Source organism: Hermetia illucens, chromosome 6 (genome assembly GCF_905115235.1).
Source record: "Hermetia illucens chromosome 6, iHerIll2.2.curated.20191125, whole genome shotgun sequence".
Taxonomy (NCBI): domain Eukaryota; kingdom Metazoa; phylum Arthropoda; class Insecta; order Diptera; family Stratiomyidae; genus Hermetia; species Hermetia illucens.
The window spans coordinates 95,226,077-95,245,608 of NC_051854.1; the positions used below are offsets into that span (position 1 = coordinate 95,226,077).

General features: G+C 46.7%; 2 protein-coding genes across 2 annotated transcripts; both read right to left on the bottom strand.

Moving 5' to 3' along the window:
* Positions 1-4,166: 4,166 nt before the first annotated feature.
* Positions 4,167-5,336, bottom strand: LOC119658768 (probable methyltransferase-like protein 15 homolog). Its single transcript, XM_038066465.1, has one exon. It carries the CDS (start codon positions 5,301-5,303, stop codon positions 4,233-4,235), a length of 1,071 nt encoding a protein of 356 aa, XP_037922393.1. The 5' UTR covers positions 5,304-5,336; the 3' UTR covers positions 4,167-4,232.
* On the bottom strand, positions 5,275-19,383 carry LOC119658770 (ubiquinol-cytochrome-c reductase complex assembly factor 2). Its single transcript, XM_038066466.1, has 2 exons — positions 19,213-19,383; positions 5,275-5,571 (listed from the first exon to the last, which is right to left on the bottom strand). The coding sequence occupies exons 1-2, from the start codon at positions 19,281-19,283 to the stop codon at positions 5,313-5,315; spliced, it is 330 nt and encodes a 109-aa protein (XP_037922394.1). The 5' UTR covers positions 19,284-19,383; the 3' UTR covers positions 5,275-5,312.
* Positions 19,384-19,532: the final 149 nt, after the last annotated feature.

The window sequence follows — 19,532 nt, forward strand, 5'->3', positions numbered from 1 at the left end:
CAATAGAATTTGCCAGAACAGCCTTCGGGAGATGGCTGAAAATCCCCTTAATGAGAGGTAAGGGATAAGCGTCCTTCACGGTGGCACTATTCGCCTTGCGCGCATCAAGCCAAAGTCACACTTTACCAAATTTTAACCCAAGGCTGGCTGGCGAAGGCTAGGCGCTTTGCGCGATCAATCTTTTGATGGAAGAGCTTCTCGATGGGGCGAGAGATTGAGAAGTATCTCTGCTTGATTGGTTTATTATTCCCGAAGCCCTCCTCCAACGACACGCGAAGACGCGTGTCGTTGGAGGAGGGCTTAGGACGTACACCTAAGCACTCCGACTCGAAAGGCGGAAAGCTGCCAATGAAAGTATCGAGTCTTGCTCGCTGGTGTATCGTCAACTGATGTTGCTTTACATTCTCGACATTGTCTATTGAATAAACTGAATGTGCAAGTAAATTTTGTGCGAGTTCGAGCTTGCCTAAAAAAACAAGCATCAAAGTATAGCCTCTGGGTTAACGACTTCAGCACAGTAACTTTCCGAGTTACTGTGAATGACGTTGTCGAAATGCACACCCTGCCACGTGCGCCCGATGACTGTGGCTGGGCTCTGGTCCTCGACATTTTTGGCATAGGGCTTTAGACGTATTTAGAAAACCGCAACCATAACAGAAAAGTATTGGATCTTCCAAATAATCCTTGTACGTATCTCCAATCTACCGACAATTCTAACAGGCCAAATCTAAATGAAAATGTTGATCATTAGGCTGAAGATTTCTTGAAATGTGCTTCATGTTCACTTCACCTTTAGATTCAGGAGATTAAATTATGCAGCTCGTAAAGCGTACTAGCTGGAAAGTAGAGAAATTGCCTCTGAACGTGGGGTCTCAGCCCGCGATGTAGTAACCCTACCATTTGATCTTCTGTTAAGGAATTTTCTAGCTAAATAGACAAATTTATAGTTGCTGCCGCATGGACCTTGAGTGCGGTCCTGCATCACTTCAAGGATATTCCAATCATTCAGTAAATCCTTAGACTGCTGGTGAACAGCATACGAAAAAAGGTCTACTTGATTCGTTCGACAAACTGGTTGTAGTCTCAGTACTTATTTGCTCCTCTATCCTTGAAAAGGGTGTGTACATGAGTGCACAGTAGACCGAAATCTTCCTTTAGGGTTTAGTTAGCCAAAGCGTCCACAAGGAATAAGAACTGGTTGATGGGGAAATATGTTGGCGTCCCATCAAAAACCAGTTCTCAGGATGTGATGAATGTAGTCAGATCCGAATCTGTCGTTATGTCCGCAAAAGTTCTCGGATCCGAACCTGGTGTCAAGTCCTTAAAAATTCATCATGTCTGCCTGTTGGATTGAAGCAGGCCGATGTTCTGGTGCCTGATGCACTAAGTGCGTGATTTGGTCCGAGCATTGATGCGCAACTAATCGCTCTCGAACCAGGCCTTCAACCCGTGAAGTGGCATAAGCATCCGTCGCTCTCGCAACCTGCGTGGAAAGATCAACCCAACCTACCGGGTCCCCCTTCGTGGCTTCGTGCCACTGTCAATATGGGCAATGCGCCAGAATGTCAAGCTCTACAATGTTCCAGTGCCCTGAAGGGAAAGCCAAAGGAAGGCGGTATTGATTACGTGAAAAACGATCCAATTACGACCTCTTTATTGGAAAAAAGCGAAGACGGTACTAGTAATGTAAATAAATAGAAAATGCACGAAATGAAAATCAAATCCTTCTCGTAAAACTCGCGGATGCATCTAGAGATCCCTCTGAGGTCCTCAATGAATGGTTTACCTGGTGTCCGTAGCTTGACTCAAGCTTGAGTTGGGCAATCGTAAAAGAGGTGCCTGAGAGTTTCCCCCTCTTCTCTGCAGCTTCGGTAATGCGAACTGTAAGGCATACTGAGTCTGGCGGCATGGCCCCCTATGTATAGGCCAGTGCCTAGTGCAGACCGCCGTAATCTTGGATGCACTTCCACGCGTCTGGCAACAGCTCCTACGATCGAGTTTTGTTATAAGCCAAGGCCTCGTTGACTTGGCGCAAATGATGAGCCTTCGCAATTTCAGGTTCACGGCTGCTAAGTAGAATGAGTAGATTCCACTCTTGACAGTTACCGGCGGGCCAAAGGACTGCCAAGAACAAAATCCCGCCTCTATGTTCCTATGACTGATCAGAGTAGGGTAATCTTGAGCAGACTGTTCGGCGCGTTTCTCACTGTCCCGCCAGCCTGGAGGATACCGCCACTGAGTACAAGGACTTAATGGCCGCTTGACTATCGGTCAAAATGGTTATATTACGCTTGGGGCTCGGATCATGTCCTAGATATCGACCGAGTATCGTTAATACTTCCGCTTGGAATATACTGGCGAAACCTGGGAACCGGTACGATTTGGATACACTGTGTGTATCCGAGAAAACTCCCGCACCGACTACACAGATGATCTTTGAGCGGTGAAGAATATTGTGTCAAAGTTTTGTAACACGCCGCCGGTCTTCCACTCTGCCCTGGTTTAAAAATTCACAGCAAAGTTTCTCGTGAAGTTCAGCTTGCGTGTGGCATAGTCCGTGGGGAACGCCCAGATTTCCCGAGGTACTTCATCTAGGATGTTATTATGGCCGTTGGGCTTTGCTGTCCAGCATCCGGACTTACGTAATCCAACAACACAGCACAATATAACGTATTTAATTTGGAGGTCTAGGGGGAGGAGATGTAGGACTACTTTGAGAGCACATGCAGGGCAGGAATACAGAACCTCGGTAACCTCGGTATTAAGCTTTGTCCTTTTTTGCTTTTTGCTCAAAGCTTGCCACCATACAATAGAGTCGTACGTTAGAATGGGATGTACCACGGCTGTGTACATACAGAGAACTGGTTTCTGTGGATTTAACCTTCGAGATGGGGACTTAGAGAAAGCGGGGGAGATGGGACTTAGAGAAAGCGTTCTTTGATAATCTCGCACAGCTGGGGTGGTTGCATACTCTCCAAACAAGGCTCTGATTCAAGGTTCTCCTCGCTGGTGGGAAAATGCATCGGAACCAGCAGCTCCACCAAAAGATTCCGTCGAGGAGCATTCCGATGGAAAGTTGGGCTCCTATGTCCCTGGAGAGAATCTTACTGAGAGCGGTGGGTTTCACCTTCTGCCCACAATCACCAGGCTTTCCTTCTGATTGTCGACAGTACTGGTCTCTTCATTCTTCGCAATCTTGGTCAGAATATGTATGGCCTTCTGGTACTGGCTTTTGAACATCCTGTTCCAGTGGACTTCCTCTTCTTATCCGGTTTCCCGTGCTCGAGATTCTTGTCAGTCTTTGCTTTTGAGGAGGCCCCGGCGTCGATGGTTTCGTGTTAGGAGTATTATGGCTGAGAGTCCTTACACTTAGCTCGACGGCAGTGAATTTCAAGCTGGAATCGCCTCGTTAGGGGTTTCAGAACCGTGTATTTACGGTTGGCACTAACTGTACTGCCCTCGACTCCTACTGTCACATCACTGGATGGAAACAGTTCACTCTTTGATAATGCGCCGGCCATTACCACCTCTTCTTCTTTTGAGTGTATATATTGATCCTACGAGTAATCCGGGAAGAATATCCACCCTGGCTAGCCCAGCCACCAGGATGAGGATCTTATTTGAAATTTAAGGTGCCCAAGGTATTCGGAGTTCGCATACTAAAGACCAAGCTCCTCAATTGGCCAAGCAGTCCTCGGCGTATGCTGTTCCACCTTAGCTTGGAGTCCTATTAGCACCTTCTCCTGTGCAGAGAGGACGATCACCGACCTGTTGCCCTGGGCCCATCCCTCGCCAGATCCATTTGCCCCTAACGCATGACCAGCTGGGAAACAGATCCCCGTCTGTGGATGAGCCTACTTTCAGCCCGGTCCTACATACTCTTCGCCCGTCCGAAGACGGTTTCCAGCGGAATTTATGGAACCTTAATCTGAAATATAATATGATCAGGCCGCCACACATAAAGATATTTGTCAGAAGCTCGGATGGCAATACCGTTCAGCGTATAGCCGTAAGGCCCGTAGATTCAGAGACTTCTGAAGGCAACCAACTACGAGCCGCTGAGTCTCAAAGGCACACACAACAAACGACCAGTTCTTGAGGACACTACACGGGCTATCACGGACTATTATCGTGCTGATTGAATAAACCTATTAAAAATCGAGTAATGTATGATAAAAGAAAATTTTATTGTACACTTTTCAACGGATAAATTCATTACCTAAGCCTTAAAGCTACTTCACTTTCACGGCAGCTCTTAGTTTCGCTGATCTACTTCTCGGATTTATCGCTATTTCGCCTTCCTCGGGGGTGATTACATGCTTGTTCAATTGTTTCCACGGCGAATCCATGAGTGATTCAACTAAGTCACTATCATATGATAGATCGTGGCTTGAATATTTCAGCGGAACTGGATTCGCTAAGCCTTCAATCACATTTCCATTGATATGACGCTTGACTATTGTATCCTCTAATGAGTGAAAAGTAATTGTAACTAAACGACCTTTCCGTTTGAGATATCGATGCGCCAGTGTCATTCCATAGTTAATCTCGTTCAGTTCATTGTTGACGAATATTCGTAGAGCCTGGAATGTTTTAGTGGCTGAATGGGCGGGACGTTGTAGTTTATCGACTCTTTGAGTATCTGATAAGCAGGATGCAACTAAATTGGCCAGCTGTTGTGTTGTTTCAATCTTATGGAGAGCTGCACGTGCATCCACAATAGCTCTTGCGATTTTCTTTGCCTGTTTTTCTTCGCCGTAAATTCGCAGAATTCTAATCAATTCGTGCTCCTCAGCTCTAGCAAGAACGTCAGCTGCTGTAACTTGGTCCTTACAACGCCCTTTGTCCATTCGCATGTCTAAAGGTCCATTATGGGACACAGAGAAGCCTCTATCAGGCTCGTCGAATTGCATTGAAGAGCATCCAAAATCAAAAAGGATACCATCAATTGTATCTTTTTTTACGTTTTGTTCTTTCAATAGTTGCGGTAGTTCGGAAAATCTGCCCAAAAGAGGAATAATTCGACCAGGAAACTCATCGCTTAATTTCTGTGCATATTCATGGGCTACAGGGTCTCGGTCCAGCGCGAAAACTTTAATGCCTTTTCCAGCTCTCAATAGTTGCTTTGAATGCCCACCAGCTCCAAAAGTCATGTCAATGAATACCTTTCCAGGCTTTGGTTCTAGAAATTCAATCGCTTTGTCTAATAAAACCGGCTTATGCGGCTCACTATTTGTACAATAAAATTTGACTACATGCCTAGAGGCACTTAACAATCTACTTGGCCTGATAGTAGGTCCCATAGAGAGTATCTACTTGTCTTTGCTGAAGAAACCACGCTCGTCGTTTAGATAAGCCAAGAATTCTGACGATAGAACTTGACTGCACTGCTCTGCAGTTAATCCTGTGGCAGTCGATGTTAATGAACGTTTGTATTTGTTCGCATAAACATTGTTCGCTAAACGTTCCAGTGATTCGGTTTGCTTTTGAAGATTATCTGAAACTTTAGTTGTTACGTCCGTCGGGTTGATGACTGCTTTCAGTTGATTGCGAAGGTGCTCTCCCAGATCTCTGTAAAACGATGATTTTGATTGTTATTTGTGTATATTTATAAAGAGTTAAATTGATTATCATACGAAGGAAATGGAGCTCTGTGAATTTATCAACGTTGGAAAATTCACCGGAATACATAAGTCATGATAAGAGGCATTTCGCATACATCAAGGCCAGGTATGAAAGCGTCAGCCGAAAAAAATGAACTAGACAATACAAGTGATGCCCATTCAAAACATGAGAGAGTAGAAACCGGGGAAGAGGCTGCTCGAACGGTTGAACGAATCAACAGGCTAGCAAACGCCCAAGAGAAAAAAGGGCTCAACTGCAGCTGCGTAGACCCGATTCCAGATAAAGAGAGTAGACCCACAAGGAAGATTTGGAAGCTTTAAGAAAGGTGCAACGAGGGGAAGAGCTAAACTCTGACATTATCAGAAAAGTGAGGGCAGATCCGAAACTGATCAATTTGTGGCATTAGAAGACCTTAAGTTGGAGCTAATTTATTCAAGGATGTAAGCGCGGGCAAATCAATGAGCCAAATTGGAAAGTTTTTAGAATAGAAAGCCGACATGAGGGTTAAAAGGGCGGATGGACTGCAAGGATATAGATGAGGTTTGCAAGGGCTTCTTCTTTTTCTTCAGCCTTTGTCCCGTTCACAAGCGGGGTCGGCTCGTCGTGATCGGCTTCGCCATTTGGCTCTATCGAATGCCTGATCTGGGTGCAATCTCGAGGCTTTCAAATCCCCGTCCAGCGTATCAAGCCACCGTTGCTTAGGTCTGCCTTTTGGTCGTTTACCATCGACTTCGATGTTCAGACCAATCTTGGCAAGTGAATTCTCGTTTGCACGAATTGCGTGACCATACCATCGAAGACGCCTCTCTCGCAACTTTTCCACGATCGGTGCAACCCCATAACGATCGCGGATATCCTCATTTCGGATGTGATCTAAACGTGTGACGCCACTAGTCCAACGTAGCATCTTCGTCTCCATTACCGCAAGACGTCGTTCATTGTCTTTTATGGTCGGCCAACACTCAGAACCATAGAGAGCGACTGGACGGACGACATTGCGGTAAATTTTAGATTTGAGACGTTCGTTGATACGTCGATCACAAAGGACACCAGTTGTGGAACGCCACTTCATCCAGGTTGCGTTAATGCGTGAAGCAATTTCATAACGCAGCTCTCCATTGGCTGATAGCGTTGACCCGAGGTATTTAAATCGCTCAGTTCTGGGCAGATCACTGCCGCTGACAGTGATTGTGCCTGTTTCATGGGGATCGGTCGTCAAAAATTCAGTTTTGTTTAAATTCAATCTGAGACCGTGTTGCATGAGGCGATCATTCCATTTTTGAACAAGTTGCTCGAGATCATTTTTGCTATCAGATGCTAGAAAAACATCATCTGCATAAAGCAGTGTGTAGGGCGCTGGACGTTGGATATCCCGTGTGACGGTGTCCATAACAAGGACAAAGAGGAGTGGTGAGAGGGCACTTCCTTGATGAACTCCAACAGAGACACGAAGCGGTTTTGATACACCCGCCATACTTCGAACTTTACTTTTCGGATCGTGGTAGAGCAATTGAACCCAGCGCACGAGTTCTTCTGGCACGAAGTGTTGTCGTAAAGCATACCAGATGAGTTCGTGTGGCACACGGTCAAACGCTTTCTCAAGATCCAGAAAGGCAATGTAAAGAGGGCGATGCTTCTCACGGTGTTTCTCCATGAGTAACCGCGCAGTGTGTATTGCGTCAGTAGTTCCGCAGTTCTTGACAAATCCGGCTTGATTCACGGTTATTTCAACGATTTCGCGAATACGGTTGTCAAGAATGCGTTCAAAAATCTTCATGGTATGGGAAAGTAACCGGATCGGACGGTAATTTGAACATTCTGCTGGGCTACCTTTCTTTTTCCATATTGGAACAGTGGTACTTTCTTGCCAGTCAGATGGTGTTCTTCCTTCCTGAATAACCCGGTTAAAGAATTCACTGAGCCACGGTGTTGGGTCCCAGCTCTTTGCTTTCCAGAGCTCAGATGCGATGTCGTCAGGTCCTGTTGCTTTCCCCGATTTCATTTGTTTTATTGCCTCCTCGACTTCAGTTACGCTGACTGGTGGAACTGCTCCAAATGTCGGCAATGATTGTGGAAGTGGAGGATGAGCAAATTCTTCAGTTGAAATCTGCTCGAAGTATTCTCGCCATCTATCCGTCGCGGCTCGACGATCAGTAAGCAAAGTACCGTTCTTGTCATTAACACAACAGAAGTGTTCGATATCCTGTGTGCGTTCATCACGGCTTTTAGCAAGTCGGTACAGATCTCTCTCGCCATCCCGAGTGTCCAGTTTATCGTAAAGATTTTTGAAATGGTTCGCTCGGGTGACAGCGACCGCTTTCTTTGCTTCCCGGTTGGCATTCTTATAAATTTGCCAATTAGCAGGCGTTTTATCGTCGAGAAATTTGTGGTAGAGGCGTTTCTTTTCACGGACCTTCATTTCAACATCATCATTCCAAAGCCAAGTATCTCGGTTGATGTACCGCTTACCCGGCTTGGTGACCCCGAGGGTTGCAGAGGCCGCTTTGTGGATCGTGTCTTTCATTTGGTTCCATGATTCTTCCACATTCGTAATGGTTGGCAATCGTATGAGTGAGACCGTTTCTTCGTTCTTCTCACCAAATCGCCACCATTTAATGCGCGGCGGGCCAGTGCGTTCCTCACGCCGTTTTATCGGTGGCTTAATTCGCAGGACAGCAATCAACGGCCGATGTTGAGGTGCGATGGTCTCATAGGGAACGACTTTGCAATCAGTGACAGTGGTAAAATGTTGGCGTCTTATGAGAATATAGTCGATTTGCGTTTTATTGTTCCCACTATAAAATGTGGGAAGATGAGACAATCGTTTGATGAACCATGTATTCATAAGTACAAGGTCATGGGTGTCCGCAAAATCGATTATACGTTCGCCACCTTCATTGCGTGCTCCGAACCCCTTTCCCCCATGGCACCTGCTACCGTCTGCCTTTTCACCCACATGACCATTAAGGTCGCCGGCAATGATTATGTAATCATCAGCAGGCATGTGACAAGTCTTTTCATCGAGAAGTTGCCAGAAGGCATCTTTCTCGGCATCAGGTCGACCTGTCTGTGGTGCATACGCGGTGAAGAAGTGAATAGTGCGATCAGCTGATATAATGGTGAGCTTCATCAGCCGATCATCAAATCGTTCGACTTCTTTAATGGCATCACGGAAACCCTCTGAGATGGCAATGCCAACACCATATTGAGTGTGTGGGTTACCAAAATAGAGAAGTTTGTAGCCATTTTTACCGCGTTCGCGTTCAATGTCGCAGCTTTTGGCACCAGACCATCGGGTTTCTTGCAGAGCGCAGATGTCAATGCACCTTTTCCGAAGGGCTCTTGCGAGTTCCTCGGTCTTTCCAGTTAGGGTACCAACATTTAGCGTGCAGACACGTATTTGTTTTGTTCGTTGTGTGCGGACTAACTTGCTTACGTCCTGACGCCGTCCATGCGTCAAGAACCCTTGCCCATTTCTCGGCAGGACCGGGGCCCGTCCTGCCGCGTCGACTGAGGTGGACGCCCTAGCATTTCTCCGAGGCCTCTGACTTAATCCGATCATCATGTTTGTAACGACATTCTATGCATTTTCTTGGTCGACCTGTCGCGGGGCCTGTCACCAAGAGAGATCAGGTAGGATTTTGCATAGTAGAATAAATCCAACTATACTCTATTTATCTCTTTCCCTGATCTCAGCATTTTATTTTTGTTTTACTGAGGATAGTACAGAGTACGTTGCCTCAAACCCTCCTCCTTTACCTGGGCTTGGGACCAGCATACTATGTTAATAGCATGGCGGAGTTTGCAAGGGCTTGAAAAAGGATTTTGACCTTACCGAAAAACGAAAAGCCTACGGTGGGTCACAAAAAGCATTCATCAGACTACAACTGGAGGCAGCACTCAAACTATTAACAGCAAGGAAAATAAGAATAGGCTGAATTATGTGTTGTTGTGTTGGGGAACAGGTGGTACTGAAACGGTGATTTAAATCCCTTGGCTTCGGTCACATCGCGAAGGCACGTACCAATGTGAATGACAGCTCGAAGCAATGTAGAACATGTAGAGCGGGGGGGCATATCAGCGAGAACTGTTGAGTTGACTCAAATTGCACACTGTGCAAAGGGAAAAGGACGTGTTTCATTTGGCAGCCATCTAAAACACATCTCTAAGTGAAGTTAGCGAATCTTCCTCTAACTCCAGTCTCCACGAACTGGCTATGGGATACTCTTGAGGATGAGATATCTAACAGCCACCACCGACAAATTCTCATCCAAAATAATAGGGTTACCCAAAACAGGGCACCAAAGTCGGGCAAACTCATCTCCATTTTAGGCTCTCCATCATCATTCTCCCCTCCGACATCCCAAAAATAGCCGAAACTATCAAAAACTAAATCAAACTCTGAATTTTTATATCAAATGGCAGAGGATCTGTCGAAAAACGCTGGTGGCGTGCCAAGCTCAAACCTCTCTTCCGGACTAAACAGCTGGCTTTCAGCAATTTCAGAAGGTTGGCGAATTATGATAATATCCGATTCTTCATTGGGCATTGTCTAACTGGTTTCGAACCCTGCGGGAGGCTAAGAAAAATTCTTGACACAATACATGAATGAATATTTCCGGCGGCAAATCCTCAAACGCCCAACCCGACCCATGTCAACTTTGCCCTAGGTAAGGAGCCTCCTCCCTTCTACGCCCTGAGAGGCAATCATGTCACCTTCAATACCCCATCTGCTGTTTTTAGCAAATTCCACACCTGTGCCGACCAAACGCCAAACCAGCAGCAGCTGGTAGACGCTACTCTTTTGACATTGGCATCCAGTAAGTATTTCTGGCTGGAGTGCATCACATGCAAAAAGTGTAAAGTCACTAGACATGCTAGGAAGGAAGTAGGTGTATTCCTTAGGTCGGCACGGTGTTTTCACACCATACACGTCGACATTACAGGACCTTTGCGAGACTCGCCCAGTTATAAGTATTGCCTCGCGTTCATTGATCGGTTAAGCGGTGGCTTGATGAAATACCTCCAAAGGACATAACAGCTCAGTCATGAGCTGAGGCATTCTGTCGAGAGTGGATTCCGCGCTTTGGTGTTCCCGACGTCATTATCACAGACCAGGGAAAGTAATTTGAATCTTCTCTCTTTTCGGAGCTCGGAAAGCTCCTGGGGTTCAAACGTTACGTCACGGATGCTAAAACATTGGCATCGGACGCTGAAAGCAACTATTATGATGCACGAGGAGCCGTCCTGGTCGCAGGTTTTGCCTTTCCCTCTGTTTGGCCTCCGTACAGCAGCTAAGAGTTTATTGCCAGCCCTGCTGAGCTGGCTTACGACTCCCTGGCGAGCTGGTCTTCGACAAAAGACAGACCGCATTGTTGCTTCATTACGGAAGGCCGTTTCAAATTAAAGCCACCTCCGCCATCTTGTCATACGCAGTCGGCGGTCCATATTCCTGGGGAACTTGAAGTTTGTACCCATGTTCTGGTGAGGACTGATGCTCTTAGGAAGTCCACCATCCGAGGGCCCCTATAAGGTAGCGTGGAGAGCACTGTTTCATTCTGGATGTCGGTGGCAAGCCCAAGAGGATCTTCTTGGACAGGCAGGCTTTCTTCCAGGATGTAAATGGCATTGGAAAGAAACTCGTTTGTCCGTCTGGACGAGGAATCCGCCGCATTCATCGTCGAGTGAGTCAGCCAAGCACGCGCGCCTCGTGGTCGCAGAAGTATCTCGCGAATTCGCCGACGTGGCGGAACTTTGTAGACAATTGGCCGCGCTTACCAACAATGTGGCCACATTGATGGCGGCGGTGGATGTTTTGCGTTCGAGAGAGCGGTCTCGAACTCGTTCAAATCGAAAAATAGGCGTACGGGTACCAGTCGATGTACTTTTAACGCGACTCCTGTACCACTATGGGTTGCCGGTAGATATGGAGCATAGGTCCCTTCGGTCGCCAAGGAAAATTTCAACCTGCTCTAACAACAACAATCTTTCTATCATTTTTGAGGATGTCGCCGATCGACGCATTCGCGCACTTCAAAAATATCGCAACATTATTAACGAAAGTAAGCTCTCTCAGTAAGTTAAGCATGATGTCCAACATCATATCAACACTACAGGTTCCCCAATCTTCTCGAAGGTGCGTCCACTACCACCCCAGAAACTCGCCGTTGCGCGGAAACAGTTTGAACTATTTAGGCAAGGTATGTGCAGACCTTCCAACAGCAATTGGTCATCTTCACTTCATTTGGCAACCAAGCCAAGAGATTATAGACGCCTGAATGCTAAGATGATTCCAGACCGGTTCCCCATTCCACTCATCCAAAACTTTGCGCATTATTTGGCAAACTGTCGTCTTTTTTCGACCTTGGATCTCGCCAAGGCCTATCATCAAATCCCTGTAGCTCCCCAAGATATTCCAAAGACAGCAATTTGTACACCTTTTGGACTCTTCAAGTTCACACGGATGACTTTTGGCCTGTGCAATGCGGCGCAAACCTTCCAGAGATTCATCCACTCTATTCTATGAAATTTGGACTTGTTTCGTCTACTTAGATGAGGTTCTGGTCGCTTCTTCTATCGAGTCTGAACATTTGGCACATCTCGAGTGCATTTTTCAACTCCTTGGAAATGGTCTAATTCTCAACGCTAACAAATGTAAGTTTCTCCAGTAGCAGGTGAAATTTCGAGGCCATTCCATCACCCCTGACGGTATTCAACTCGACGCAGACAAGGTGCAAGCGATCGCGAGCTTTCCACTTCATTTTTTTTCGGCAATCGCTGTGGCCCAGGAGGATGGCGCAGTTCTTCAGAGTTTGCATGGACTTCAAATATATGTTCAAAGAGTTTCCTATCTTCGGCTCATATTCCTCTATTTATTAGGTCATCTCTGAAAAAGGACCTAGGCAATATATTCTGGCCGCTTTTCGTAAGAAAGTGTTTCTTTCGGTGCACGATCTTGCGCATTTTAGCATTTGGAAAACGAGTCGGTTAGTCTCCAGTAAATATTTCTGGCCGCCAGTCGACCGCAGCCGAAAAGCTTCGCGGTGGGATCTTTCGCTGAAACCCCTAGATTTGTTGTGTGTTGTCTATTCTTCACCGAAAGCTTTTTTGATAACTTTGGATGCGGTTGGAGTATACCGCAAGTTTCTGCTTAAGCACTCCAAGGGTTTTGCGTCGCTCTAATATGCCCATACGGCCGGAAATCAGATTGCTCTGTTTGTCTGGGCAGGATGGGCATCGAGGTGGATGAGGTTTCATTCTGCTGACTTTTTCTAAAACTTGCGCGCCTAATGCGTGTCACAAACCAATTTAATCTCCCAGGATTGATTTTTCTGCCGGTTCTCCAATCGACAAAGTTCGTGATAGGCCTCTCCGCATGTCCACGTTCTTTGATAGTGCAGCATTGCCCGATATATAGCTTACTTTCGTTCTGTTGTTAGCTTACATTCATCGTCGAACCAATCGTTCCGGTTTTTTTTTGTGACTGGCGCCAAGCATGTTTACGGCCGTGCCAAAGATAACATTCTTTGGGTGGTTGTGAAGATCATTTGTTGATGCTTCATCTCCAGGATCTCTGTTGGCTGCGGTTATTGCGGCATCTACTTCCCCTTTGTAGGTGTTACGGAGGGCTGTGTTGTGAATGGCTTCAGTGTAAAGGTCACCTGATTGTCAGAGGGGATTCTAGGTGGTGTTGTTTTTCGAGCCCGGAGCACCATACCAACGAGATAGTGATTAGAGTCTATATTGGCCCCCCTATGTGTTCTGACATTCATCAAGGCTGGGAGGTGGCGGCTAGCGATTAGCACGTGGTCAATTTGAAAGCGGTCCCTTCTGGAGAGGCCCACATATGTTTGTGGGCCGCTTTCCCGCAAACCAAGTACTTCCAACAATTTCGTGCGATTCAGATTTCAGATTTATTTATTGAGCAAAGAAAAGAAATACATGTGCGGTACAAAAGGAATAATAACTTAAAAGCTCAAGCGTGACTAATTAAGTATGTAACGCTAACCTACAAAGATATCCGACCTAGCCGGTTACATGTTATAAAGTGAAAAGGTGGTGCATGTCAGTGCTCATTTGACATAGGTGTGCTTAAACTTAAGAATAATTTATAACTTACAACTAAACAAACATAACACAAAATAGTACTCCGTACTGGAAAACGGAAAAAAGGGAGTTTTTAGGCATCGGTGGATAGGATTGATCGACGGAATTGGAGTAAAGCGCAGTCCTTTCTCAATGGTGGTAGCATTCTGAGAAAGGGCTACCTTTTACTCGATTTGGACCTGTGCAAGGACAGTGACCAAAGGCTAGAGGGATGAAGAGGACTGTGGGATTGCGGGGCATGTATTGTGAGGCTTAATTGGTAGAAGGAGGGACCTTAATTTAGGGAAGAAGTTAATGCTTGGAGGTATTACATTATGTACAGGCTAATTAGTGTCTATTGTCTTAATCTGGACTGAGTAAAGAAAAATAATAAAAGGTGATCTACACCTGCGCGGGGATTGACTGCCAGAACATTGGACTTACGCGTTTAGCCTCTGTGAAAGTCCGGGGAGGAGCTTTGGTAAAAGGTGGGGATGAAGGAGGGAGCGGAGGCGTGATGGTTGAGAGGAGAGTTACTGTCCGAGAGAAGAGCCAGCCCTGACACGTAGTACCTCTGCTCGCGTAACAATGCATTGCGTTTAGCGAGATTTTTTATCAGCGGGTTAGGGTGGGACAGCCACTTTTTCAGTCTGACGCGCGACAACTTGTGCGGAATTATGGGGCAAGCCCCGGAAAAGTCGTACAGAAGAGAGTTTTGGTGAAATTTTAGGTTTGGCCTTCTGTATTTGGCCGTGCATTTCCTGAGTATCGTCCTTTCAAAACGTTGGAGGGCTTCTGCTACGTTTGGTGACATGGTAGCCCATGCTGGGAAACCGTAGGTCAGGATTGGACGAATAAGAGTTTTGTACAAAAGGGTTTTGATGGCAGGAAACAGGGCCCGGGATGAGAGGAGGTTTGTTAAGTCAACTGAGGCCTTAGAGGCATTGGCAATAGCAGATCTGACGTGAGGGTTGGATTTAAGTTTGTTGTTGAAGGAGATACCCAGGTATTTAATGTTTGATTTCGGCTTGAGTGTGTGGTTAGCAATGCGTAAATGCAGGTTTTTGCTTTCTGGTACTGTGCGCCAGTGGCACTTCCCGCTGGGGTTTCTGAAGCAAATAACCTCAGACTTAAGGCAATTAACGGTAAGGGCCCACCGGTTGAAATAAGCGACGACCCTATTGATTAAGATATTAAGAGAGAGGGAGGCTATTGAGGGCCTGAGACCACTCGCATATAGGATGGTGTCATCAGCGAAGAGGATCCCTCCTGACGCGGGAGGACCATTGTCGTTGGAGGAAGAGGGTGGGAGAAGGGCTGCCTGAGTTGCCGTTGTCGTGGGGAATATCGTGGAGGAAGATGTTAAAAAGTTTGGGGCCTAGAATAGATCCCTGAGGAACTCCTGAGTTTACCGGGAAGTCGCTGGAGTGTAGTCCATCGAAACGCACGTGGCAAGTTCTGTTGGAGATGAAGTCTGCGAGGATTCTGAATAAGGAGAGGGGGCAATTGTACTGGATTAGTTTGTAGAGCAATCCCTCTTTCCAAACTGAATCAAACGCCTTTTCTAGGTCTAAGGCGCATGCTGCGGTGCAATGCCTGTTTTCCAGTTGATTGAGGATATGGTCTTGCAGGTACAGGATTGCCTGCTCGGTGGATCTGAGGTTTTCGAAGCCGAATTGATTAAGTGAAATGATGGCGGAGTAGTGTCTATTGAGGTGGCTTAGTAGGATACGTTCGAAGATTTATCCAATATTGGAAAGAAAAGAGATGGGCCTCATATCTTTGAGATCGCCCGAGCACCCCTTCTTAGGGATAGGTATGAGGAGGGCTGATTTCCAAGATACTGAGAAGTGGCCGTTGATTAGGCAGTTGTTGAAGAGGATGGCGAGACGTTCATTGACGGTAGGCGGACACTTCCGCAGAACAAAGTTAGGGATGCCATCGGGGCCCGAAGATTTTTTATTGTTGCACCGGGAGATTGCAAGTTCGACTTCTTCTAGGGAAGTAAAGAAGGAGGCGAACGGGCCTGTTCTGACTGTATCAGCCGGGCATCTGGGAGAAAAGGGGCAAAGGTAAGATCCTTCCAAGCTCACCCTTTTATCGCTGACAGCATTGGCGACCACCGAGTTCAAGATGGGGTCCGCTGGCGATTTGGCTCTGAATAAGTGGTTGAAATAGTCTACGCAGGCGGATATTTTTTCCTCAGGGGAGTGACACTGGAGGTTACCTATTTTTATCGGGGTTTAATTGAAGTTAGTATATTTTTTTCTGCCGGCCAATCGATTAATTACTGAGAAAACTTGTGGGCCGGGTTTGAGGAGTTTCTTGTAAGATGCATTCGTTCGGACCGAATAGGTCCATTGATTTCGTTGGACAGGTCTTTGATGATCTCGGAGAGGAGACGGTAGTCAGCGTTGCATCTGTTCGGTGACCGGTGAAATAAACGTTTCCTGCGCTGCAGTATTCTGTTTCTATCGCAGAATAAGAGGAGGGTTGAGGGGGAAAGGCACCCGTATTTGTAATAACCAGGTTCTTTAACTGGAGCGTGTTTGTCGATTGTAGTTTCGAAGGCAGAGTTCACTTTCCGGATGTATGTATCTAGCTCAACATTAGAGTGGATGCGCGATTTGTCCAGGGGAGGGCCCAGCACGCTGTCTAAGTCGCGTTGGAAATCGTCCCAGTTTGTCCGATTGAAAGATCTGCATTTGTGCGGATGGTGGAATCAAGGGAGAATTTGCTGTAGATGTAGAGAGAAGTTGAGGGCATGATGGTCCGAGTGGGCTGCTAAAGAGGAGCAGCTAGTGACACATGCTGAGAGTTTGGAAGAGATTATAAAGCCGTCTAGGAAAGAGGATCCACGAGGAAAGGATGGCACTCCCGCGTTAATGATGTCCGCGCTAAGGAATGGCCCTGACTGGAACCAATCGAAGAGCACTTTCCCCTTTTCGTTGTTAACTGAGTCGCCCCAAGATACGTGCCTCGCGTTGAGGTCACCGCCGAGGATGAAGGCGTCGAAACTGCTCGCGATTTCCCAGAGTTCGTCCAGAGTGGGAGTGAGGTGACGACCTGTGCCGCCCGGGAAGTAGAGAGAGTCGATTAGGACTCGGAGGACGCCACCATCCCTGACAGGAAGTCTGACTACTGCTAACAGGCAGTTTGGCGCTTTGACTAGTATGGCTCTGCCCGCGTCGTTGCGGAAAGTACTGTAACCGGGAGCATGTAATTTTACGTTGGGGGGCTTCCCCCAGTCTAGTTTCGTTTAGGAGAGCGAGATTAGGATTGGAATCCTCTAAGAGCTTGTGGAGAGCGAAACGTTTGTCGTTAGAAATGAGTGAATTAGTGTTGAGTGTGAGCACCTTCATTTTAGTTGTCTAGCAATTTGAAGAGGAATTGTAAGTACGCTTCGGGTTTGTCCTCAAGGGGGAGACGGAGATAGTTATGACAGAAATCGGAAATTGTGCTCCATAGCGAGGAGAAAGACCTGGCTTCCATGAAGAAGCCCCTTGGAATGGAAGAATGTGCAGGCGATAAAGGGCTAAGGCTTTCGGGTCTTGCTCGACCCCTGGCCACTGCGGCAAAAGACGGGGTCAGTGAGGGAGGGGCGGTCCAGTTGGCATGAGGCAGAGTGTTAGACTGCGAGGGTCTGTCAAGGTGGGGAAAGAACGAAGGAGATCGAGACTTCTCCCAGCTAATCCGTTGATGCAGTAGGGAATTTTTTTGTGACTATATTGTCCTCTGCGTCAGAGTTGAAAGTTACACGAAAGAGGCTCAGATTGGTGTCATTGGCTCGTGACCACGGGGTGGAAAGCCTAGTTACTCGGACAGGTGTGATCTGCGTTAGCTCCTTGATTTCCGAAGCCACGTCTTCGGGAGTGAACTCATGGGGGAGATTCCTCTGAGGATGAGGGTTGGCTCCTCACCTCTTTCAGCGTGAAGGAATGGCCTTCCAATTTGGTGATCTTAATTAAATGTATTAGTTTCATGTGGATATTGGGACAAGTGAGCTGGACTTTGAGCCTGTCGGCCGGTGGATTGGTAATTTCAAATGTGGCATTTTTGTCTGTTCTTAATTACAAGGCCCACTGCCCTGGCAGTCAATCCATACAAGAAAATCAGGGGGAGAAAGCTAATTCTATTCTTATCTTTAACTAACGGTGGAATGGCCGTGCCAGTGGATTTTGAGGTTCCGGGACGTGCGTGGGTCGCTTCGGGGCGATGCTCGTTGTCAGAGAGAAGATAAAGTCGGTTTTTGTTCGCTGGGGCCTCGTTGTCCGAGATGCCCGAGTCTGTTTGTTTTCGTTTGAAAACAGACTTATCTGAAGCAAGTTTGAATTCATCTTGGAATCCTTGGATGTAGTTAACGCAGTAATTTTCTTCATCAGTCCGAGCGTCGGGCTGGTCCCCAGGAGGGAAGCTCTGGTCGTCGTCGACAGTAATGATGGGGCAGTCATCACTTATCATTTCTTCGGCCGTAATGGTCTTGTCGGCCGAAGTTGTGTGGAGATATTGGAATTGCCCAACCCATGGGCGGCGGCAGTGTAAGCTGGTTCCGCGTCCTTTACACGCTATAGTTCCGTGCCCCTCGAGTAAGGATGAGTTCCACAATCGCGGCGCGAGGCTTGTACCGGCTTCACTTTGTTAACGCGAAGTCACGGTTATTAAAAATCTAATTGTCACTTTTTTACCGTTAATCAAACACGGCTAAAAAATTGAATAACGGTGATCGTAAACAACAGCGCACACGCCCGATCTGAACACAGTCGAGAGCAATCGTCAGAACGAACCATTCGCTTCGGAGGACACAAGCGAATTCACGATTTCGTGCGACACTGATAGGATTGAATAATCCGCAGCTCGTTGTCATTGGTAGTTTTGTATTAGCTTTGGCAGTCAAGGTATTGCCTATATACGGGTTCCGTCCCCACTTGGGTGTAGTATGATTTTGGTATCACACCCGGAGCAGGCTTCGAGGGTTTATTACTTTGGAGAAGGTATCCTTCTCCGAATCTGCAGTCTCCTCTGTAGGGGCGTGAAAGTTAATGAGGATTATATTTCTAAACTTGCCTCGCAAGCGCAGAGTGCATAGCCATTCGCCTATGTTTTCAAAGCCGATAACAGCAGGTTTCACTTTTTGGCTGACTAGGAAACCTATTTCGAGCACATTGCTTACTGGATGGCCACTCTATGATTTGGTGGGTATAAAATCAAACAGATGAAAAGTGGAACAAAAGGATCGGGGTAATCAGGGTGTAAACCTAAAGAAGCATATTTGTGGATAAAAGACAACTCTTTATGGATATGGAGGGGATTGGAACGATTCATGAACAGTAGTACATCCTAATTATCGTCACGGATAGCGTCATGGGCAATAGCCTAACAATAGATATCTTGGGGGCCATCATGAGCCCTGTCAGAGCCCCGCACTCAGTTTACCGGCCGCCCGGAGGGCAAGCTACACACAGAACACAAATACATTTTGCGATATTCAAAAATGTCTATTACCTCCCGGTCTTTCTTTTGTCCACTGGCCACTTTTCCAGCAACTTCATCAACCGTTGATAGTGCGCTGACATAACTCTGCCAGGACGATTTCCTCCAAATTTCCTGCAACCCACTCACGAACCGAAATTAACCTACGAAACCCCACACGGGCCTTGTCAACAACAGCTGATTTTCAGACTGCTAGAATCACTGCCGTACTAAAATATACTGTGCGACATACTTGAAACGGAGACAATCAAAGCAATTGCGCAATGTAACGTCAATGATTTTGTTGTTATCCGTTTCCCTTATGTCCTCGTTTGTATTTTACTCTTGGGTGT